Source organism: Esox lucius, chromosome 11 (assembly GCF_011004845.1).
Source record: "Esox lucius isolate fEsoLuc1 chromosome 11, fEsoLuc1.pri, whole genome shotgun sequence".
In the NCBI taxonomy this organism is placed as follows: Eukaryota; Metazoa; Chordata; class Actinopteri; order Esociformes; family Esocidae; genus Esox; species Esox lucius.
The window spans coordinates 4,263,926-4,288,974 of NC_047579.1; the positions used below are offsets into that span (position 1 = coordinate 4,263,926).

General features: G+C 42.2%; 2 protein-coding genes across 2 annotated transcripts; both read right to left on the reverse strand.

The window, feature by feature from the left end:
* Positions 1-6,902: 6,902 nt before the first annotated feature.
* LOC114840196 (serine protease 30-like) lies at positions 6,903-19,637 on the reverse strand. The gene is made up of 5 exons (XM_029123043.2): positions 19,559-19,637; positions 19,232-19,394; positions 16,371-16,639; positions 13,201-13,340; positions 6,903-7,595 (listed from the first exon to the last, which is right to left on the reverse strand). Exons 1-5 carry the CDS (start codon positions 19,608-19,610, stop codon positions 7,431-7,433), a joined length of 789 nt encoding a protein of 262 aa, XP_028978876.2. The 5' UTR covers positions 19,611-19,637; the 3' UTR covers positions 6,903-7,430.
* A 1,501-nt stretch (positions 19,638-21,138) lies between these two features.
* On the reverse strand, positions 21,139-22,971 carry LOC114840195 (tryptase-2-like). The gene is made up of 5 exons (XM_029123041.2): positions 22,865-22,971; positions 22,447-22,621; positions 22,066-22,349; positions 21,732-21,865; positions 21,139-21,633 (listed from the first exon to the last, which is right to left on the reverse strand). Exons 1-5 carry the CDS (start codon positions 22,932-22,934, stop codon positions 21,451-21,453), a joined length of 846 nt encoding a protein of 281 aa, XP_028978874.2. The 5' UTR covers positions 22,935-22,971; the 3' UTR covers positions 21,139-21,450.
* Between the last annotated feature and the right edge of the window lie 2,078 nt (positions 22,972-25,049).

Consider the following 25,049-nt stretch of genomic DNA (forward strand, 5'->3'; position numbering starts at 1 on the left):
ATTGCTGAATAGCCTTTAGATCCTTTATTCCTTTTGTTAATGGAGGTGATTATCACCACTTGGTGATTACTTAACAATTCAGCCAATGATCTAATGTAGTTGTCAATGACAATATATTAACTGGTCATTAGCCTGTTGTACCACCTTTAGAGATGAAGCTGTAGTATTTTATCTGTGAAAATCTAAAATTAATATTTAATGTGTGAATGTGATACTGAAAGAAAGGGAATGTTTGCATACTTTCTTTGTAAGAAACTATGCTGTTACAGTTTTCAGCTACATCAGAACAGTGCCAAAATGTCTTAACTACTGAAAACACCAACATGTAATTATATTCCAAGTACCAAAGTACCAAGCTATTCTGCAATATGTAGTCTAATTACCAGTTGAACTAAATTATGCAAAATCTAGATCACTGCTCAGCATTTGGATACATTTCTTATAAAATGTAAAATGTTATAACTTCAGCTTCATGACTGGGTTTCTTTTATCATTTATAGAACTGTTTGCAGTTCTATGTATACAAAACATTCGGATGACTTTTGTACTTTTCATCAGTTTTATACTTTTATACATTTGACTATAAAATGTACTTGTGCTATAGATATCCCAATCATCCTTTCAGTTGCCAGGTAGCATCTCGTTCACAAATCTCTCATTTGAATAATATGTAATATGGGAGGGTTTGTACCAGGTTAGTAGGACCAACCCCATTTGCAGACAATCCTTGTTTGGACACTGCTTGGAACAGCTTACATTTGTACTGAATTACTGTAAAAAATTCCTTCAGTGACTTTTGAAGAGGCTTCATTTCTTTATCAGGTTGGCAATTTCTTCTCAATTTGTTGGTGTTGCTGTTTGATTCATGTTGGTATGCATATGTTGTTAATTTAATTTGCCTGAGCAATATTCTGATTGATTGAATGATTTGTATTGCCAAAATGTAGAGGCTGAAAATGAATACACACAGCTTCTCCTTATTGGCTAATGTAGATTATTTACAATAAAACTCTTAAAAAGTATTCATAGCAATATTCCCAGAGAGGTCTTTAAAGCACCATGGACATCTCTATGTTAACAAATTTATAGCATATGGCTGCCCTGTATGATGGTCGCGTAGGGCCAAAACCCAGGTCTTCATTCTCACATTACTGAGCGTATATGGGACAGTGGCAGCCCGGACTCCCGTGGGGACCGAATGCCACTATGTGGAGCTCGTTTAAGTTCCAACGAGATTTCAGCTCCTCCCAGAATCCACTTACCTTGTCTGTCAGAGGTTGGGACACCTCTCCATACAGAGGCGCGGACACAACATATTTGGTTCTCGGAGTGGAGCATGCAGGGACTGATACCAAAGCGTTTATTAAAATCAACATTAGGGTGCCGACAACTAGCTCTCCAGCTGTGGCAGTTACGGGGACTGTGGACACCTTAGCAGGTAAGGTGCAACCGGGGGAAGTGGTAGAGGTGGACTATACCAAATTGAAACCATTAGAGGTGATCGAGAAAATCACGGGGTATCACGAGAGTAATATTTGGCTTGATTGGATGTTGCAAAATGCCAAAGAACAAGATTTAGGGGACTGTGTGGCATGTGCCGCCGCCCGACCTCAACTATACACTGAGCCGGCTCCTTTGTATTCAGAGGACCCTTGGGGATATCAGTGTATGTTAGCTCTTACACATAGCGCTTCCCCTGTGAATTGCATCACCCTGGCAAGGGTGTTTCCTCCGATAGCTAACGACACCCGGACGGGGCCGTTCACTCCCCATAAAGGGGAAGGGGGATATACCTGTTTCCGCTTCACCAGTCAGAAACCCGTGGTAAACGTTGGCGAGATCCCCTTGCAGTGGTGTAATGGTACGATTCAGAGCAGATCTATTATCGGACCCTGGGCCCGGTCTGGCCTGTATTACTATTGTGGGGGCACCCGACTCCTGGTAAGAATCCCAACAGGCACCCAGGGGGTATGTGCGATGGTACGGTTAGCAGCACCCTTAGTGCTGATAGGTGACCGAGTTAAAGCACTCCAGGCAAAAAGGAGCGATGCCCTTACTCAGCGCCGGCATAGACATGTAATAGGCCGTCGTTCACGTGATACATTTGACCTCACTGTGGACTCCCCAACTTATATAGATGCGATAGGGGTCCCCAGAGGGGTCCCCAAAGAATTTAAACTCGCAGACCAAGTCGCGGCAGGATTTGAAAATATTCCTATCCTGTCCGCTTTGTTCCCTGTCACTCCAAACAAGAATGTAGACCGCATTAACTATGTACATTATAATGTCTTACGTCTCTCTAATTTGACCCGTGACGCGATAGAGGGCCTGTCAGAACAATTGGGCCCCACCTCGTTGATGGCGGTGCAAAATCGCATAGCCCTCGATATGTTATTGGCAGAGAAGGGCGGGGTTTGTGCGATGTTTGGGGACATGTGTTGTACTTTCATTCCTAACAATACAGCCCCGGACGGATCGGTTGCTAAGGCGCTGCAGGGCCTTAGGACTCTCTCGCGAACTATGCACAAGCATTCTGGGATAGATAATCCGCTGGAGGAATGGATGACCTCAATGTTCGGCCAGTGGAAAGGTTTGATAATGTCTGTTCTTTTATCACTTTCTACATTTGGTGCTATAATGGTTACTTGTGGGTGTTGTTGTATCCCATGCATAAGAGGGCTTGCCATGAGAGTGATTTCTACAGCCATTGAGAAGGCACCAGGACCGCCACCAGGGATGCTGATGCCTCTACTGGAGCAGCATGACCCGGGAGAACTGGAGCTTGGCGAATAGGGGTGATCTCTCTGGGGAGAGATCAAAAGGGGGAATTGTAGATGTAGTGATTATATAAGTTAGTGAACTGTTATAAGCTGTTGTAACCAATGTAGATGTATTGATTATATAAGTTAGTGAACTGTTATAAGCTGTTGTAACCAATGAAACAAAATATTAAATGTCTGTGATACGAACCGAAACTGAAGGAGCAAGTAGGAGAATAGGAAACCCTGGTTAAGCAGTTGCCGGGGAGAGAAAGATTTAGTATGTCTGTTTTGTGAGAAACAGGACACAGGTTAGAGACACACACACACATAGTCTGACAGGCCAGACAGATACCAGGAGGAGACAAGAAGATACTTGCAGTTATCCTATAAGGAATAAAACTGGGATTGGGCCAATGGCACACACTTTGTAAGTTAACGCCTCTATCTTTTTGGGCGTAGTAGAAGTATAAAAATGATGTTTTGACTGTTGATCCTTAGACATTGTGCGGCGACACCTTGTCTCCAAAAGCTTTTGTAATAAATGGACGTATAATACGGTATTTGCCCTGACTCCTGGTGTTTTATTCTCCTTTCCAACAAACCAACTCGGGGAAGTGTTATACTTCAACAGAAGGTACGCGTTCACCTTGAGAACTTCATCTTTATTTCCAAACGCAATAACTTCAGTTTTATCTGTGTTTAACTGAAGAAAGTTTTGGCACATCCAACTATTTATTTCATCAATGCATTGGAGCAGGGAGTCAATTGGGCTGTAATCGTTTGGCGATAGGGCTAAGTAGATCTGTGTGTCATCTGCATAGCTGTGATAAGAGATTTTGTTCTTTCTCATTATTTGGCTCATTGGGAGCATGTACAGGTTGAATAGGAGTGGCGCAAGAATTGAGCCTTGAGGAACTCCGCATGTCATGGACGTCCACTCAGACCTATGGTCTCCTATACTCACATAATACCCTCTTGCTTCTAAGTATGACCTGAACCATTTTAGGACTATCCCAGAGAGCCCCACCCAGTTTTCCAGCCTTTCTAGAAGTATGTTGTGATCGACAGTGTCAAATGCAGCACTGAGATCAAGTAGTATCAGCACTGATAATTTGCCTGAGTCAGTATTTAAGCGAATATCGTTTATTATCTTAATGAGCGCTGTCTCTGTGCTGTGATGCGGTCGGAAACCAGATTGAAAATTGTCAAAGTATCCGTTTGAGCTTAAGAATTTGTTCAGCTGATTGAAGACAACTTTTTCAATGATCTTGCCTATGAAAGGAAGATTTGAGATCGGTCTATAGTTGTTTAATATGGTCTTATCCAGATTGCTCTTTTTCAGGAGGGGTTTGACAACATCAGTTTTCAGGGAGTTTGGGAAACTTCCAGAGAGAAGTGAGGCATTTACCACTTTTATGAGATCTACTTCTAAACAGTTTAACACACTTTTGAAAAAAGATGTGGGAAGTGCGTCAAGGGCACATGTTGATGTTTTAAGTTGTTGAACAGTTTCTTCCAAAACTTTGCAATCAATTTCTTCGAAATCAGACATAGTAACCACTTTCTCAGGTTGTGGTTGGATCTGTCTGACCCCAGCACTACTCGAGGATGTGCTGATCACCTTTCTGATATTATTGATTTTCTCAGAGAAAAAGAATGCAAACTCACTGCACTTGCTGTCTGAGAGCATTTCACTGGGAATCTGGCTTGGGGGATTTGTTAGTCTATCGACAGTAGCGAAAAGAATGCGAGTATTATTTAGATTTCTGTTTATAATATTTGAGAAAAAAATCTGTCTAGCTTTGCCTAATTCCATGTTGAAAGCATGGATGGTGTCTTTGTAGATGTTGTAATGGACTACAAGTTTTGTCTTTCGCCACATGCGCTCTGCTTTTCACAATATTTCCACATCCTCTTTTTCCACAATGTAACTCAAAGGAAATGAAATACATATTGACTCATACAGAAAAAACTATTCTATATGCCAAAGTGAATGTATTGTAGGAAATGTTTAGGAGACTCTATAGAGTGATTATGTACAAAAAAATCAAAGGGCACTGTGTATTTGCAAATGTTGCTGGCCTTTTACTCTACCCATACCATTGGCCACATTCCAAATTGCTGAATAGCCTTTAGATCCTTTATTCCTTTTGTTAATGGAGGTGATTATCACCACTTGGTGATTACTTAACAATTCAGCCAATGATCTAATGTAGTTGTCAATGACAATATATTAACTGGTCATTAGCCTGTTGTACCACCTTTAGAGATGAAGCTGTAGTATTTTATCTGTGAAAATCTAAAATTAATATTTAATGTGTGAATGTGATACTGAAAGAAAGGGAATGTTTGCATACTTTCTTTGTAAGAAACTATGCTGTTACAGTTTTCAGCTACATCAGAACAGTGCCAAAATGTCTTAACTACTGAAAACACCAACATGTAATTATATTCCAAGTACCAAAGTACCAAGCTATTCTGCAATATGTAGTCTAATTACCAGTTGAACTAAATTATGCAAAATCTAGATCACTGCTCAGCATTTGGATACATTTCTTATAAAATGTAAAATGTTATAACTTCAGCTTCATGACTGGGTTTCTTTTATCATTTATAGAACTGTTTGCAGTTCTATGTATACAAAACATTCGGATGACTTTTGTACTTTTCATCAGTTTTATACTTTTATACATTTGACTATAAAATGTACTTGTGCTATAGATATCCCAATCATCCTTTCAGTTGCCAGGTAGCATCTCGTTCACAAATCTCTCATTTGAATAATATGTAATATGGGAGGGTTTGTACCAGGTTAGTAGGACCAACCCCATTTGCAGACAATCCTTGTTTGGACACTGCTTGGAACAGCTTACATTTGTACTGAATTACTGTAAAAAATTCCTTCAGTGACTTTTGAAGAGGCTTCATTTCTTTATCAGGTTGGCAATTTCTTCTCAATTTGTTGGTGTTGCTGTTTGATTCATGTTGGTATGCATATGTTGTTAATTTAATTTGCCTGAGCAATATTCTGATTGATTGAATGATTTGTATTGCCAAAATGTAGAGGCTGAAAATGAATACACACAGCTTCTCCTTATTGGCTAATGTAGATTATTTACAATAAAACTCTTAAAAAGTATTCATAGCAATATTCCCAGAGAGGTCTTTAAAGCACCATGGACATCTCTATGTTAACAAATTTATAGCATATGGCTGCCCTGTATGATGGTCGCGTAGGGCCAAAACCCAGGTCTTCATTCTCACATTACTGACTTATTTTGACCGGGGATACCATCTGAGTACAGTTGAGTCAGTCTGAGTGCTAATTTCCTCTAAGAAACAAAACACAGAAGGGTTTTGCCCCTCCAGGACAAACCATGTGCAGTCCTTTAATATATTTGTCTTCAAGCAAATGTTCTCGTTCAAGACAGCCGGAAATAATATTGACTTTTCAGTCATGACAGGAATGTACCAGTTTGGCTCCGGCCATGCAGTAAAATATTTGGCCACATTTGGAATACAGTGCCCATCCTAAGCATCATACACTTTAAGACTGCCATGGCGGAAGGAGGGTGAGTAGAAAGGTGAGTAACTGGTTTGATTAAGTACTGCGTACCCTGTCCTGTTATCATTTAATACATCTTCTTTTATATTGCATGTTGTTTGATGTAAGTTCCGAGTTGTAATGCCCCATATTAGTTGTATTTAGATTTAACCTAACAGCCCCCATTCAGAATTTACTATGAAGGTTTTAGGATGTGCACCTATTTTCAAAACAATATATGTATAAAAAAAAGTATTATTATTTATATTATTATTATATTATTATTGGGATAAATCTCTAACTTTCTTTCCTTATAGTTTGTCTAGGTCATTGGTGATTCTCATCTCCATGCCTAAGTGGATAACATTGTCCCCATGCCAAATCAGGCTGATTCCACTGGTTGACCTACCATGGCTTTTGGCTTCATGTCCACTCCTGGAGCAAGAGTTTTACATCTGATGGCAGATGTTCGTGGGGAGGTGTTACCCAGAGGCCTCATCCCAGACATAGTATGTCTGATCATTCCTGGTAACAACCTTGAAGCCAGCCCATCCATCTCCCAGGCAGGGGAAGAGTTTAAACAACTCCACAATCAACTTTCAAGGACACATTTGAATAGAACAGCATTTTAAACAATACACATACAAGAGTTGATGCTTGGAGAATTTACTAGGAGTATTGGAGCAGGAAAAGATACAAAAAGTGAGCCTGTCAGTGCATGATTTTAAAAGGATAGTTCTGTCAAAATACAAAATATTTTATTAGACACATTTCAATATGAATACATGGTTGGGTTTTGGCCACAAAGCTTTTGCATTTGTGGTTCAAATCCAATGCAAGTCAACAGTAACAACATTGTTGTTTTTAGGACTTCATGTCCCAATCTTTACTGATCAACTTCATTAAGATAACCAAAGAAACCTAATCAATGCATAGAAACCCATGTAATTGTTTATGTTTATGTTTAAATACAAATGGTTATTTGTAATTTGGTTGAACTATACCATGAAACAATAGTCTCACATACTTTACAATCAGGATTTTGGTTTAAAAAAAGGAGAAACAGAAAAGAAAGAATTGGACTGCTTTCATATGCTGAACAAAACAGTCAGGATGGCTTATGCCTAAGGATTGGAGTTAATAGTCTTTTTAATAAAGTCCAAGTAGCTGGCCACACGGATGTAGTATCCAGGTTTATCTTCTTTAGCACACCCTTCACCAGAACCTGTGATTCCCACCTGGACAAACTTCTTATCAGACAGACAAACTAAAGGCCCACCAGAGTCCCCCTAAAAGATGGACAAGAAAAACCACAAATAGTCTGTTTACAGGAAATTAACCTGATTCAGTCAAGACCTGACCCTGCCTAGTAATCAAATCTGATAAACGGGACTGTTACATAACATTTTCTCAAGAGCAATTCCTGAGGGGGACACCAAGTGCAGTGCTGTAATATTGTTTTAATTTACGCCATCGGTTTGCTCGCTACTGAAGCTCTGCAAACTCAGCAATTGCGTGTGTGAACCCTACCAACATAAAACAAACTGACTGGATTAACCTCACATTAGCTACGTGCATTGAGTGCTTTTCAGACGGTAGACACAAACACTTGCCAGCTGCAAACACTGGTTGATGTTTCCGTAATTAGCTAGCAAACGTCAGCAAAACGCTATATAACAAAGTGTGACCTGTATTTCAATGCAGTGAAAATGAAGACTGGTGACGGTTATAAATCTGTCTTATTGTATTGAGTGGTAAAGTAAAGAAATGTCTAACATATCCTTTGTTTGAACATTCAATTGTACTTTTCTACCTCGAGAACCTCATTGGTGCTATCCCTGCATTTCATTTGCACATACCACCTTGCCCCTTCAGTTTGCACTGTACATTTAGAATTGCCATTTTACATGCATTATTTTTTGCACATTCAGAATTACCATTTGCCTCATTGCACAACTATTCAGTTCCCACTTGTACATACATATACTTAATATTTGTACATTTTCTGCCCTCTTCTGCTTTTTGCACTTCTGGTTAGATGCTAACTGCATTTCGGTGTACTACTCGTATTGTTCAATGACAATAAAGTTGAATCAAATCAAATCTTACTGAAAGTAAGCGACCAACGACAGACTCTATCAGATACCCACACATGCACTGTACCTGCATGATGTGCCACTTCTGGGGGCTGGAAAAGCAGTGGATCAAACCATTGTATAGGTTTTATTTGACAGAAAAGACAGAGTTAGATATGCTGAAAAACATTGGGCCGGATTCAAACCCATATTGCAGATTTACATCTGCACTAGAACCAGTTGCTTAAAGCACTGGACCAAACTAACTGTTCATACTACATAGTGTTTATAACTAGTGAAGATCTACAGTATTAATCAACAGTACAACATTTTATAAATTGATCATAGTAGATAATCATACATTGAACACTTAAATATAATTGTTTCGCTTCACTGAAGTTGAAGTAGTGTAAATATGAGAATGCAAGTGCCTCCATTAGTACATGTGCCACTTCCTGTGGGAGATAAGCTCATAGTCTACGAATACAGATTGTTGTCAAGATGTTGGCTAGGCACACAGAAATGCATGTCGCTGACTGGATGTCAAGATGTTGGCTAGGCACACAGACATACATGTCGCTGACTGTTGTCAAGATGTCGGCTAGGCACACAGAAATGCATGTCGCTGACTGTCATGCATCCATCCATCCATCTTCTTCCGCTTATCCGGGGCCGGGTCGCGGGGGCAGCAGTCTAAGCAGGGATGCCCAGACTTCCCTCTCCCCAGACACTTCCTCTAGCTCTTCCGGGGGGACACCGAGGCGTTCCCAGGCCAGCCGGGAGACATAGTCCCTCCAGCGTGTCCTAGGTCTTCCCCGGGGTCTCCTCCCGGTGGGACGGGACCGGAACACCTTCCCAGGAAGGCGTTCCGGAGGCATCCGAAAAAGATGCCCAAGCCACCTCAGCTGACCCCTCTCGATGTGGAGGAGCAGCGGCTCTACTCTGAGCTCCTCCCGGGTGACCGAGCTTCTCACCCTATCTCTAAGGGATCGCCCGGCCACCCTGCGGAGAAAGCTCATTTCGGCCGCCTGTATCCGGGATCTTGTCCTTTCGGTCATGACCCAAAGCTCATGACCATAGGTGAGAGTAGGAACGTAGATTGACTGGTAAATCGAGAGCTTCGCCTTGCGGCTCAGCTCTATCTTCACCACGACAGACCGATACATCGACTGCATTACTGCAGAAGCTGCACCGATCCGTCTGTCAATCTCCCGTTCCATCCTTCCCTCACTCGTGAACAGGACCCCTAGATACTTATCTCCTCCACTTGAGGCAGGCACTCTCCACCAACCTGAAGTGGGCAAGCCACCCTTTTCCGACTGAGGACCATGGCCTCAGATTTGGAGGTACTGATTTTCATCCCCACCGCTTCACACTCGGCTGCAAACCGTCCCAGTGCATGCTGAAGGTCCTGGTTAGAAGGGGCCAACACGACAACATCATCTGCAAAGAGCAGAGACGAAATTGTGTGGTCCCCAAACCTGACACCCTCCGGCCCCTGGCTGCGCCTAGAAATTCTGTCCATAAAAATTACGAACAGAACCGGTGACAAAGGGCAGCCCTGCCGGAGTCCAACATGCACTGGGAACAAGTCTGACTTACTGCCGGCAATGCGGACCAAGCTCCTGCTTCGGTTGTACAGGGACCTGACAGCCCTTAGCAAAGGACCCAGGACCCCATATTCCCCAAGCACCCTCCACAAGATGCCGCGAGGGACACAGTCGAATGCTTTCTCCAAATCCACAAAACACATGTGGATTGGTTGGGCAAACTCCCATGAACCCTCCAACACCCCGTAGAGGGTATAGAGCTGGTCCAGTGTTCCACGGCCCGGACGAAAACTACACTGTTCCTCCTGAATCCGAGGTTCTACTATCGGCCGTATTCTCCTCTCCAGAACCCTGGCGTAGACTTTCCCGGGGAGGCTGAGAAGTGTGATCCCCCTATAGTTGGAACACACCCTCCGGTCCCCCTTCTTAAAAAGAGGGACCACCACCCCAGAGGCACTGTCCCCGACCGCCACGCGATGTTGCACAGGCGTGTCAACCAAGACAGCCCCACAACATCCAGAGACTTGAGGTACTCAGGGCGGATCTCATCCACCCCCGGTGCCTTGCCACCGAGGAGTTTCTTGACCACCTCTGTGACTTCAGCCCGGGTGATGGACGAGTCCACCTCTGAGCCCTCATCCTCTGCTTCCTCAATGGAAGACATGTCAGCGGGATTGAGGAGATCCTCGAAGTACTCCTTCCACCGCCCGACGACATCCTCAGTTGAGGTCAACAGCTGCCCACCTCTACTGTAAACAGCGTTGGTAGGGCACTGTTTCCCTCTCCTGAGGCGCCGGATGGTTTGCCAGAATCTCTTCGAGGCCAGCCGATAGTCCTTCTCCATGGCCTCACCGAACTCCTCCCAGGCCCGAGTTTTTGCCTCCACAACCACCCGGGCTGCAGCCCGCTTGGCCTGTCGGTACCCGTCAGCTGCCTCAGGAGTCCCACAAGCCAACCAGGCCTGATAGGACTCCTTCTTCAGCTTGACGGCATCCCTTACTTCCGGTGTCCACCACCGGGTTCGGGGATTGCCGCCTCGACAGGCACCGGAGACCTTACAGCCACAGCTCCCAGCGGCCGCTTCAACAATGGCGGTGGAGAACATGGTCCACTCGGACTCAATATCTCCAACCTCCCTCGGGATCCAGTCGAAACTCTGCCGGAGGTGGGAGTTAAAGATCTCTCTGACAGGAGACTCGGCCAGACGTTCCCAGCAGACCCTTACAGTACGCTTGGGCCTGCCGAGTCTGTCCAGCTTCCTCCCCCGCCATCGGATCCAACTCACCACCAGGTGGTGATCAGTTGACAGCTCCGCCCCTCTCTTCACCCGAGTGTCCAAGACATACGGCCGCAGGTCAGATGAGACGACAACAAAGTCGATCATCGACCTGCGGCCTAGGGTGTCCTGGTGCCACGTGCACTGATGGACACCCTTATGCTTGAACATGGTGTTCGTTATGGACAAACTGTGACTAGCACAGAAGTCCAATAATTGAACACCACTCGGGTTCAGATTCGGGGGGCCGTTCCTCCCAATCACGCCCCTCCAGGTGTCACTGTCGTTGCCAACGTGGGCGTTGAAGTCCCCCAGTAGAACAATAGAGTCCCAGTCGGAGCACTTTCCAGCACCCCTCCCAGAGACTCCAAGAAGGTCGGGTACTCTGCACTGCCGTTCGGCCCGTAGGCACAAACAACAGTGAGAGACCTATCCCCGACCCGTAGGCGCAGGGAAACGACCCTCTCGTTCACCGGGGTAAACTCCAACACATGGCGGCAGAGCTGGGGAGCTATGAGCAAACCCACACCAGCCCGCCGCCTCTCACCATGGGCAACTCCAGAGTGGTGAAGAGTCCATCCTCTCTCAAGGAGTGTGGTTCCAGAGCCCAAGCCGTGCGTAGAGGTGATCCCGACTACCTCTAATCGGAACCTCTCAACCTCACGCACCAACTCAGGCTCCTTCCCCGCCAGCGAGGTGACATTCCACGTCCCTTGAGCCAGTTTCCGTGTCCAGAGATCGGGTTGTCTAGGCCCCTGCCTTCGACTGCCGCCCGATCCTCTTCGCACCGGCCCCTTATGGTCCCTCCTGTGGGTGGTGAGCCCACGGGAGGGCGGCCCCACGTCGCCCGTTCGGGCTGAGCCCGGCCGGGCCCCATGGGGGAAGGCCCGGCCACCAGGCGCTCGCATACGAGCCCCAACCCCGGGCCTGGCTCCAGGGTGGGGCCCCGGCTGCGCCATACCGGGCGACGTCACGGTACTCAAAATGTTTTTCTTCATGAAGGGGGTTTTGAACCGCTCTTAGTCTGACCCGTCGCCTAAGACCTGTTTGCCTTGGGAGACCCTACCAGGGGCATATAGCCCCAGACAACATAGCTCCTAGGGTCACTCGGGTACTCAAACCCCTCCACCACGTTAAGGTGGCAGTTCTTGGAGGGGACTGTCATGCAATAAAATGAAAATGTATTATTTAAAAATCATACAATGTGATTTTCTGGATTTTTGTTTTAGATTCCGTCTCTCACAATTGAAGTGTACCAATGATAAAAAACCCTCTACATGCTTTGTAAGTATGAAAAACTTGCATATTCAGCAGTGTATCAAATACTTGTTCACCCCACTGTATGTGAATGTCTGTTAATATTTTTTGCATGGTGTTTCACTGCCTAGGATAGTAACATCATACAAAATTAGGAAGTTTTTTTCACTTATAGGACCCAATTATGTTTTTGTACATTAACAGGAAATAGGTTTATGTAAGATATCAGGCTGATATTATACCCAGAATTTATGAAAGTCAAAGGCAGCTCTTGTGGCATTGTCTAATAAACGTAATTTACCCACTTCTGCGGCTTGTCTGAGGTGGTGTAATCAACTAAAGCACAAAGCTAGGAATGGTAAAAAGAACATGCCCTATTTAAACAATTCAAAATCTGAAGTAAAGAATAGAGGGGATTTACATTTTTTTCATATTTATTGATCAATTTGGTCTGATCACCAATTTATTTAGTTCTCTCTTTCTCTCTCCTCCAAGCACTATGAGCCACAGCCCAGATGGTCAGGCGCATCACAATCTTCTCTCACCCCTACTATTGTCAGTGGATACAATGGCAGTGTTTACTTTTGTGTTGTGGAATTATCGATTTTTAGTTGTTGTTTTTTTTTGTTCATCGCAGTTAAACCCTCTACAGCTCCTTTCCATTATGTTTTAGGGAGTGGCTATTTACCAAAGGGTATGTGTAGGGAAAACCGTGCTTGTAGAATTGATGCATTACCTGACAGGTGTCCTTTCCTCCCTGCAAGAACCCTGCGCAGATCATGTTGGAGGTTAGTTTAGGATTCTTGTCCAGGCAGACAGTCTGGTTGAGAATGGGCACTTCGAGCTCCTGTAGGTTTGAGTTACCAGCCAACGGTACTGGAGAATGGCAGAAAGAAAAAAAGCAGGGTCATTAGTACAGGGGGGATATAAAAATAACATTCCACATTTTATTTCAGGATAAAGAATACATTTATTTTTGTTCAAATAGATGCTCTGAAAGTATGTTAGGACCTAGACAAACACAAATTATATTTTTTTCATTAAAATCATTTTAATTAAGGCTAGATATAAACAGGTAGAGAATCAGAGAAACCCTGGCAGAATAGGCATTCTGTGTAAAGGTCTGCTCTAACCAAAGCATGGTAATTGAATATATGGCCCAATTATTGGTACCCCTGCAATTAGTACAAAGTTCACCCTCCTCTTGCCAAGATAACAGTAGTTTTTGACTAGAATATTTGATGAGGAGGGAGAACACATCAAGGCATCTGAGACCATTCACACATACATCATCTCTCCAGGACTTTCAGAGACATTGGCCCTCGCCATCATACCTCACAGTGGGGACTACTTTTCTGGTGGCAAAATGTGACTTTTGTCATATCTATCAGACCATACAACCCAGTTCCAATCAAAGTTGCAATTATGTTTAGCAAACTCTGGATGCCAATGTTTATGTCTTCATTAGAACTGAGGCTTTCATCTGGTAAGACATCAAAATAGCTTACTGGCATAGATGTTGTGTCTAACTGTAGGAGAGCTGGTGAACAAAAGGTATATCTAAATTCTGCAAATTGATCCTTGGGAGATTTTTGCAGGCAGGAAGAATACTTTTGGGTTTTACCAGGCATGTTCCACAGTTCCAGCTGAGGTACAGGGGAGATTTGCCTAAGAGGGACTTGCTGGTACAAGTGAGTCTGGCCATTTTACCAGCGTGACGATCAGTGATAAGTGCTGTAGGCTGTACTGGTTTCAAAGTGGATGGCGTAATGGTATAACGGTGGCGGATGTGGGTCTGAAACAAGTGAGCAAATCAAATACCAAGATATTGGTAGGTATCAACATATTCAAATTTTTGCTTTCTTACTACCACTTGACCTGTCAAAGCTGCAGCTGGAAGTCTTCACAGTTGAAACTGAGACCTACTTTGACCAGTGTTAAGCTGAAACTGAGACTTACTTTGACCAGTGTTAAGTTGAAACTGAGACCTACTTGGACCAGTGTTAAGCTGAAACTGAGACCTACTTGGACCAGTGTTAAGCTGAAACTGAAACCTACTTTGACCAGTGTTAAGCTGAAACTGAGACCTACTTTGACCAGTGTTAAGCTGAAACTGAGACCTACTTTGACCAGTGTTAAGCTGAAACTGAGACCTACTTTGAACAGTGTTAAGCTGAGCTTGAAGCTGTTGTCCTGTGAGTCCCCAATCACACAAGCTGTTGACTCTAAGAAACTTGTCTTCTGGTTCTGTTCTGGTTTTGGGTCTGCCAGACCTCTTCCTTAGCGTAGTCATTTTCCCTGTAGTCCATGAATTGCATGGGCTAGCGTGCTTTTCTGTTGGGTTATGGGGGTTTTCGTCTTCCTCCTGGAGTTGGGTTTCATTTTGCTGCCTAGGGGTAGCGCTGCCATCGGAATCTGTCACGAAGGGTTCTTTGGTTTCCTGCTGGAGGCCACGAGTTGGGTTTGGTGTTCATGCAGTGACTTTGACCACCTTCGCTGGAAGGGCTTGTTTACTACTGTGTTGCCTCTCCTCTTCTTTTAACAGTACTCTGTAAGCATTTTTGAGTGTTTTTCAATTCAGCGTTTGTGAAATGATGAGATCAATTGCTGTTTTTCTGAAAGTCAAATGCTTTCCATTCTTGCTTGATAGAGGATTTCAGCTGCTCAACAGTTCAGGGTCTCCTTTATTGTATTTTTCTGTTTTCAATAGGTGATGTCTGGACTGCAAGCAGAGCCATGCAAAGAATGTGGTTTGGCATTGTCTTGCTGAAATAAGCTAGGCCGTCCCTGAAAAAGACGTCTGGATGGTTGCATATGTTGCTCCATAACCTGTATTTACTGTTACAATAGAAAACGGTGCACCCCCCACATGCCTCAGCATCCAAAGTCCCCCAGAGCACGAGTCAAAACCACCACCGGACTACAAAAACTAGGTGTGCAGCGACAAAACATGTTGCCTGTTCAGACACACTTGTATAATGAAAAGATGTATCTTCCCGAGATTACCTGTGGAATCTCAGGGGGATTTAATCCATAATTGACATTCACGAATACACACATATGTATGTACACATACACACTCATTTATACGCACCCTAATTTTATTCTGGTAATATATTTAGTTCCATTCCTCTCGATTCTAAAGAGGCAACCATCTTTCCCACTTAACTAAAAATTTTTTATTACCAGCAGCAGTATATTTATAGTCTTATGATGATTCTTTACGAGATATTAGAAACTGTTGAATCTGAATCAGCTCAAGGCAACCACCAATGCAGTTTTGAAATTGTATGTTTTCCCCAGGAGAAGAATCATGTTTTTAATTGATTGAGCATTGCCTGTAAGGTCACACAATATGACTCTCTCTAATGACCAGTCTTGAACATGAATCCAGAATTCCTTTATTTTCAGTTGACTGTGATGAGGCCTTTTTTAAAAAAAAATTCAACAATTTCTCTTCATTAAGTGAAACAATATATGGGGCAAGCAAATGACCTGGCCGGATTGTGGACCAGGCAAATGAGGCCGGGGACCGGGAGCCTCTGACCATTAGGGGCCTCAGGCTACAAGCCACCCCGATGGCTGATAAAGGTCCAAAGCCTTTAGGGCAATCTACTGTGAAATGTAGATAGAGCAATAGCCCTTGAAAATGCAGAGCACAGCACATCAAGTGCCCCTGACTACCAGGGTCCCTCAACAACCCATACCAGGGTCCCTCCACAACCTATGCAGGGGCCCCTCAGTCCTGCCCCATCTACCAGGGCCTCTGACATATCATATGTGTGTTTGGTATTTGATCTATTTAATATTATGTTTTTAATATTATCAAAACAGAGATTAAGTAATATATGCACCTGAGTACCATTTATATATTTAATAGTGTATATATGAGATGCTGTAACTTACTGTTTTCTCCGACATTACCCCAGCCTGTCACCCAGCATTCAGATGTTTCGTTGAATACGTCCTTTGGTTCAGGAAGATCAATTTTTTTAACCAGGGGTGTGAAGTAGACAGGAGGATTCAGCTTTATAAGGGCGATGTCATTGTCATATTTTTCATATTTTGGGTGAACAACAATGTGTGACATGGTTCGATTAAACGCTTGTTGCTCCCTTAAGTACTTCACGCTGTGGACGCCCAGATAAACGTAGGATGACTCCCGAGTAATGTTTCTTCATTCAGAGACAAAAAAAACAGAAAACATAGTCAATTTCATACAGATCCTTCTCAACTTCTTAGTAGTTGATCATCTCTGGATAATTACAGGACATTTATGTGTAAAGGAACATTTACAAGACATTTCATAACTTTATTTCACATTCATCTATAGGAGGCCATGTTGTAGCCGGAACAGTACCGTTATGCAGTGCAACACATTCTGACCATGGGCATGGTTTTTTATCCAGTGGTTATCCTACAATACATCACTGTATTGTAGGATGCTCATAAATAAATCTTTGGAAGCCATTTGGCAATTCTGATACTTGAAATATTTTCTGCATTTTAATTCCAGAGAGCTAACCAGGGACGTTTTCCTAGATGGCTCCAATCAGGACAGGCCACCAATAACATGGATCGCGAATGAGTTTGTTACACAGTAGTTTACCATGTTCCTGCACATGGTGTGACAATGAAGTCAGCTGGGTTGAGTGCTGCCAAACCTGAGGTAATTGACAGTGGTATCAATTGTTGAAACTTTCACAAATGGGTTACTTTAAACTAATCTCACTACTGTGTTAACCACCATGTCGTCTGAATCTGTATACATTTGCACAAGCAGGACAATACAAAAAATAACATTAAATTAAATGTATTCTATAAAATGTATCTAAAGATACGTAGCCATATACATTTTCTTAATTTTGGAGTTGAGAAAGACACTATTCTGGTAACCATATATGGTATCTGAAACTCAATAACTAGCTGTTGTGAACATGGATATGAACCAGAAAAGGAACCAGGCAAACCTAGTTCAGCCGGCCCGAAATTAGAAGGGATGAATGTTATTGTCCATGGCTGGTTTCAAGCTGTGGTTTTCTATGTGGCAGAATGTGTCTTTAACCATTATACAATTTAAACAGCAGGAATGCAACTTTAACCTCAGCCATAAAATTTATGCTGAAATTACATGGACAAGTGAACATTTATTAACAGAACTAAAGTGTACTCTTGTACAAAGATTACTGTAGATGGCTAACTAATAACTATACAGCCTACATGTAACAAAACAATGACTCCAATCACTCCATGGCTAGTTTGTATCTTTAGAAAACAATAACAGTATACATATTTTCTTTTTATTAAGCTGCCAGTTGTGGACCTGTGAGGTGTCTGTTTCTCAAATTAGACATATAATAAAGTTGTCTAATGTATTTGATCTTGCTAGAACCACTACCATTCTGAATATTGGATTTCACTAGAATCATTTATAAAAGGATTTGCTAAGATCTAATTTGGGATCCCACTGGAACCATTCAAATCCAGGTCTATCTAGAAACAATATGAGATCTTGCTAGAACCCTTACAACTCTGGTGTACATAAAACCAATATTGGATCTTCCTAGAACCTATTGAAATGGTTCTAAAAGGATCAACCATTCATATTCAAGTCTCTCTCAGCCCCAAGGTCTTACGCTGCTATATTATTGTGCTGGGGATGTCGGGTCAGTTCTCCTTCTCCACTACAAATCCCTGTAGATCTAAGGAATGCATTTTCTAAATTTAAAACTTAGGAGGACTTGAGGTCTTGGCCCACACCTGAGGAGTACCAGGCTTGAAAGACCCATTGCTGTCCCTGTCCAAAGTCCTCCTGGTTGTGTTGCAGATCAAGACGATACCAGAGGATTTTAGCTGCCACTGTGCTGCCACCTCCCCCTCCCCCGTGTTGTCCCTGCCCTTGTCCATTTGCTCCTTGGGGTTTAAGGCTGGGTATTTTGTAAAACTGCTGATGGAAAAAGGGCTTTATAAATACATTTGATTGATTGATTGAAGTCTACCTAAAACCAATTTCATAAAGAACCATTATTAATGGCCTGCCATAAAGCACCATAAATTTGTCTTGTTATAAAAAAATATGTGTTGGTTCAACTTGAGCCATTTCTTTGGAGGAGGAGAGACAATTACTGTTTTAGTTATTGTCAGGTCAGCCCAGACACTACCACACAAATTCCTTTGCTTTAGTTGGCCTTCATAGCTTATCACAAAACTGCCAGAAATTTGCGGCTCAACAACCTTTGGCTGATCTAGCAAATTTAAACAACCAATCTACAACTACACCCTCCCCAAAACTGAATGGATTTTGTACTTTTCAGGATATTTTTTGGCTGTTTTATTTTTTTTTATGCTGTTCATCCTGCATGTTTATAAATACTTTTCATTTCAGGGTTTACATTTTTTTCAGGGATCAAATGCTCATTAATTAAGGAATGAAAAACAATACTTTGCTTCAAGAGCATGAATGAGGGATTAAATGAATTTTTCTTGTGATACACCCCTTAATACATTTTGAAACACCTACCATTACATAAAGTTTCACAAACATTTCATTGTACCTTGTCATTCTGTTATTAAAACTCAACATATTTGTATATTGTGTTTTCCTCCTTAACGAGGAGAGAGAATAATTAACATATACAGCTAGACCTACGCATTACTGCATGTCTTCCAACTCTGTGAACTTTGTTTTAATCTTGACACATCCTCAATAGTCGCAATCCACACAAGTTCATGGGTTCCACTGCCTTCACACATATGAAGAAACTTACTTCACACAGTGTGCCGCAGTGAGCACCCACTCCTCATTAAGGAGAGAACCGCCACAGGCCTTTATTTCACCTGCGATCTTCAGGTAGGCCATCCATAGCCAACTGCCCTCGGGAGCATCCTGTCCCCCGACAATAGCACTTCGAGCCCTGGGCACAGATGACCCTGGGGAACAAAACAGTGGAGAACATCAAGAATTAACCTTTTTTTGTATCCGATGTAAATAATACAATAACCATGAACCATTCTACACGTCAAAAGAAATACATTTCAATACAAAACATGTATTAATTACTTAACTAATGAAACTGTAGTTGTCTTGAGCTCACCTGCGGCCTCACAAACCAACAGAACTAAAAACAGTTGTCCCAAAAAGCCCATAGCTATTTGTGTGAGCACGCAGCCAACCAGACAACTCTTTTATAGACAGACACAAAATGACTGACTGGTGCTCACCTTTATTGGAGTGCATGCTCAGATGATATCGATATAATGTGGTATCAATGCCACATTCAATCTGATTACCAGTTCCAGTGCCAGCAGGCTGCTTGTCTGGATTGCTGATGAAATACAAAGTGCTGTGTTACAAACCACTCAATTTGAATAAGAGGACTGAACACATTTTGGGTTTTTTGATCCAGCCTTGCTTAACAACCCATTGCCAGAACAGGTTTCGTTGTAACTGCTTGGTTACTGTTCTGTGATATGAGATGTTACATGTGTTTGAAGTTAGTGAATGTATTACTTTTGAGTATTTTGTGTTCGGGGTCACACTGGGCCGAACTGATGGTCTAGTCAATTAATCAATTAATTGTATTTTATAAAGCCCATTTTCTCATAAGCAGTGGTCACAAAGTGGTTTTACACCCAGCCTGAAACCCCAAAAAGCAAACAACAACAAGGTATTGAAGCTGAGTGGCAAGGAAAAACTCTCTAGTAAGGTTGGAACATACAAAGAAATCTCTGGGCTCTGAAGTGTCTTTTGCATTGATAATAAAAAATAAAAAACGATAACCATTGAAAGATGGAATCTGGATACATAAATTAGTAAAATATATATTGGTTTGTGTAGTGAGAACTTTTCACCATTCTGTGTGCTGTAAGTAAATTTTTGGAAATGCTTTATCTACTCACTTTAGCTTAAATATCTCCTTCAGTAGTGTAATCTCTCAATGCTGATATTTGAAAATTGTGCATGTAACAGGGCTGGGGTGTGTGGGTAATTGTGATTGGGTCTGGGGTTGGCTGACGTAGGTTGGTTGTGCTATATACTGCAGATAAATATCTCCTTCAGTAGCGTAATCTCTCAAAGCTGATGTTTTTTTTCCTTCCTTTTTCATTGAGTAGTGTGATTTGTTGCTGATTCCAGATCTGCAAAGCTCTTGAGACTTTTTGAGGGCAGGGTTATGCAAGTTGTGCTTTCAGTTAAGTCATTCTACGCCCCATCATTTTGCTTGTATTTGCTTGCATGAGGCCTCCCTGTGGGGTGGTGTACCTAGTGAACTGTGTAAATGTATTTGGTTGATATTTAACTTCAGACAAATTATGAATATTGTGCATGTAACAGGGCTGGGGTGTGTGGGTAATTGGGATTGGGTCTGGGGTTGGTTGACGTAGGTTGGCTGTGGTACATACTGCAGATATTGGGCCTGAGGGATATGGATAAATATGCTAATGATATTATAAGATGAGCACTCTAGGTTTTCATCTAAAGAAGTACTTTTAGAAATTATTTCAACAACAACAAAAAGGCTATATGGAATAAATTTTACAACATACACTACCGTTAAAAGATTTTGGTCACATTTTTGAAAGAAAAGCAAAATCACTTGTAGACACTATTTTAAGGTTTACCATATAATTTAGCCACACATAAATGCAGTTTAAACAACAGACACACAAACACAGCTTGATGCTTGCAGAGTTTATTAAAGGATCATCAGAGGATTAAAGTCACAGTCAAGCCTATAAATAGATGAATAAAAGCCTCATTTTATCTATGAGATCAATGCATGTGCTTCTTGTCATAATCCTTTAGGACTAAAATGTAGCTACAAAAAGTAAACTAGAACAATGCATGAGTTGCTGCCATATATTTTTCTTTGATATAGTGTAAGGAAATCAATGTCCATAAAGTAATCACAATTTTTTTTTCTTTCTATTCAGCTGTGAAAAATAGATTAAAAGAAATGTGACTGTTTCATGTGAAAAACAAGACTACTTAGGCCTTAGCAAAAGCCTTGGTGACAGGGTTAATAGTCCCTTTGATGAAGTCCAGGTAGCTGGCCACCCGGGTGTAGAGTCCAGGGTAGGGTCTTGTAGTACAGGAAGGCCTAAAACCTATGATTCCCACCTGGAGAAACTCACCAGCAGAGACACACACCAATGGCCCACCAGCGTCCCCCTGAAAAGTTGACAAGACAAAACACACGTAAGACTGTGTGTGCATGCATGCATAAAATACTTTTCCACAGCAGTGTGTTCCTTGAAATCATGCCTTACCACACAGGTGTCCATCCCACCCTTCCTGTCTCCAGCACACATGAAGTTGGAGGAAAGGTGCGGGTACACTTTGAGGCAATCCTTCTTACTAACAATGGGTATATTCAGCTGCTGCAGAATCCCATCGCGTGGTGCTGGATGACATGACAGTGAAGGACAGGGATAGAATGAGTAATATATTGACAGGGAGAATGTCAACATGGGTCTAGAAAATAAAGTACGGGATTGAGAGAATACAATAAAATGTGTGGAAGGAGACCTGGAATACAGGAATGTAGCAGGACCAGATAGTCATATGTGTGTTAAATGAGGTTTTTGCAGTGCTACAGCTTACCGCCATCCGTGGTTTCACCCCAGCCAGTCACCCAGCACTCAGACGCAGAGCTGAAATTGTCATCAGTTTCTGGCAGTTTTACACGCCCAACCAGTTTTGTCAAGGCCACACTCTGATTGACCTTCACCAAGGCAATGTCATTTACAGGACCGTTACTCAAGAACTTATAGTCAGGGTGAATGACAACTTGTGATATGGCTCGAACAACCACATCGGGGTCCTCCAGCTCCTCTAGGCTGTGTACGCCCAGCAAAACGTAGGACTTCTCTGGAACAACGTCATCGCTAATTCATTCAGACAGACAAACAAAAACACAAACATTATCAATAAAGGGCCTTTTTGTTTATACATTGGTTTAAAAAGACAAACAAAGACACCTACGGGTCCACACAGTGTGCTGCAGTGAGCACCCAGTCTTCATTAAGGAGAGAACCGCCACAATTCAAGGTGTTTCCCTCAGCAGAACTGGTCTTCAGGTAGGCCATCCACGGCCATTTGCCCTTGTAAGCTTCTTCGCCCCCTATGATTGAGCTTCGAGCCTGGGGCACAAACAGCCCTGGGGAGGGAGGATGAAGGGTGAAGGAGTCACAGTTTGTATCTCTACTGGAACCTCCAAATGTTTTTTATTTCACCTGACATACTCAGTACTAACTTAGCTATCAATGAGAAATTGGAAAGCCACTCAAAAAAACTCAAAACATAGATTGCAATAAAACGTAGGTAGACCCATTAGTAAAATAAAGCAAGTTTGTCTGCCTGACATTCAAGAATCTCTGAAGTAAAATTTCATTGACCTCACCTGCAGCATCATGGACAGATAGAACTGCAAACAGCAATCCCCAAAAGCCCATTGCTCTTCCAGTCAGCATCCAACCAACCAGGCAGAGAGACACAAAATGACTGACTGCTATCCAGCTTTATATATCCTCAAAGTCATTCATTACACATTCAATTTGATTAAGATCTTAGCTCAAACGGTGGGCTTTTAACAGTAGAGTCTAAGCAGCTGAAAAGGACGGAAACAATATTCTAATCTAGATGGAACCCATGCATGGACACATTTTTCATATTCTTTGCTGTCTAATTCTGTAATTGTGGAAAGTGTGCTGTTTTGGATATGCGTAAAATGTTGTTATCAACAAGGTTCTAAACAAATTTATTTGGTGTAATAGGGCAACCATCAATGTTGAGAGTGAGGTCCAAAACCTTGTATGTCGTTTTTTTTCTGGTCAAATAGCATCACTTCTGCTACAGTGGATATAAAATGTCTACACACCCCTGTTAAAATGCAGGTTATTGTGATGTAAAAGAAAGAGACAAAGATAACTCATGTCAGACCTTTTTCCACCTTTAATGTGAACTATAACATGAACAATTGAAAAACAAACTGAAATCTTTGAGGGGGACAAATAAAATATAAAAACTCACAATAACCTGGTTTTGGTCAGTCAATAACCATAGTTCCTAAGAAAATATAGCAAAATGAAAAGGAAATATGGTCAGTTAATGACCATATATCCTATTAATTTTGCTATATTTCCTGTTCAAACACATTTCATGTATGTTTTCATTGAAAACGACATATTTAACTGAAAATGATTGTCCTTCAAAATGTCATCAAAGAATCCTCGATTTGCACCAATTACAGCCTTGCTGACCTTTGGCATTCTAGTGGTCAATTTGTTGAAGTAGTCTAAAGAGATTTCACCCCATGCATCCTGAAGCACCTCCTACAGGTTGAATTGGCTTGATGGACACTTCTTATGTACCATACAGTCAAGTTGCTCCCACAACAGCTCAAAGGGTTGAAAACTGGCGACTATGCTGGCCACTACTTCACAAACTAGACACTAATGTATTTGTCCTCTGATTCAGTGGTTTAAGGTGTGTGACATAGGTTAGTTGAGACTCAAGCTCTGGTCAGAATTTTCTTTGTTTTTCAAATCTAATGAAATTAATACAGCTTAAGCATAGGTCTGGCTACAATGTTGAAGTGATCTAGGGATATCTTTATTGTCATCTATTGTTTTAGAAAGGTATACAGAAGCTAGGGCTTGCTTGTACTCTGCGATGCTATCTGCCATGGCAGCCTGTATAACTCAAGCTTGGTGAAATGCCAAGCGTTTTAAAGGTACAGTGCTTCACCTTGTTTTCTAAATGGTGCCATTGTATCTATGCATCTAGGCTGTTCTTAGAGCATGGTGGAAATGATCTCTCATGTCATAAATTGGAGTAGGCTGGTTGGGTTTTATAGTATATATAGTATGTCTGGGATGTAAAGGACTTCATGAGGATTCTAATGTGCATTTTGGGTTTAGCTCTTACGTAGACTGACGGCACAATTTCAAAAATTATTAAAAGAGGGGTCTGAGAGTACAGGATTATGAGTTGAGATTGGTTATTTTAAAAGATCAATACCATAGGTTAGGGCTAAGTCTAATATATGGCTATGTTTGGGCCTGATACTTGCTGAGCAAAGTCAAACATCCCTTGTTTCCCAGGGCATCACTTTCGGTGTCAGCATTTACATTAAAATCAAAACAAACATAACGATTTCATTAGATCAATCAATCAAATATATTTATAAAGCCCTTTTTACAACAGCAGTTGTCAGAAAGTGCTTTACAGAGACACCCAGCCTTAAACCCCACGGAGCAAACAACAGTAGTGTTGAAAAACTCCCTAAGAAGGTTGAATTTTAGGAAGAAACCTAGAGAGGACCCAGGCTCAGAGGGGTGACCAGTCCTCTTCTGGCTGTGCCGGGTGAGATATTAAGAGTCCAATTGGAATAATAAGGACAGGGACAGCAACGGGCCCCCCAAACCAGGTACTCCGCAGGTGTGGACCAGGACCTCATCTCCTACTAAAATGTAAAACTGGAGGAGACTGAGAAAAGTTAGTAGTACATCCCTCATATCCCCCAGCACAATAATATAGCAACACTTTGGAACTGAGACGGGGGGGTCCGGTGACACTGTGGCCCT

What these genes read in the sequence shown, in the direction of transcription:
- LOC114840196 (XM_029123043.2), bottom strand. Translation starts at nt 19,610, where the DNA reads ATGGGCTTTTTGGGACAACTGTTTTTAGTTCTGTTGGTTTGTGAGGCC. An exon ending in ACTGCGGCACACTGTGTGAA is followed by an intron (nt 16,640 to 19,231) that starts GTAAGTTTCTTC and finishes CTCTGAATGAAG; the next exon opens with AAACATTACTCGGGAGTCAT. An exon ending in GAGGAAAGGACACCTGTCAG is followed by an intron (nt 7,596 to 13,200) that starts GTAATGCATCAA and finishes TCCATCTTTTAG; the next exon opens with GGGGACTCTGGTGGGCCTTT.
- LOC114840195 (XM_029123041.2), bottom strand. Translation starts at nt 22,934, where the DNA reads ATGCTGACTGGAAGAGCAATGGGCTTTTGGGGATTGCTGTTTGCAGTT. An exon ending in ATCTGTCCATGATGCTGCAG is followed by an intron (nt 22,622 to 22,864) that starts GTGAGGTCAATG and finishes CTCCCTCCCCAG; the next exon opens with GGCTGTTTGTGCCCCAGGCT. An exon ending in GTGGGATGGACACCTGTGTG is followed by an intron (nt 21,634 to 21,731) that starts GTAAGGCATGAT and finishes TCAACTTTTCAG; the next exon opens with GGGGACGCTGGTGGGCCATT.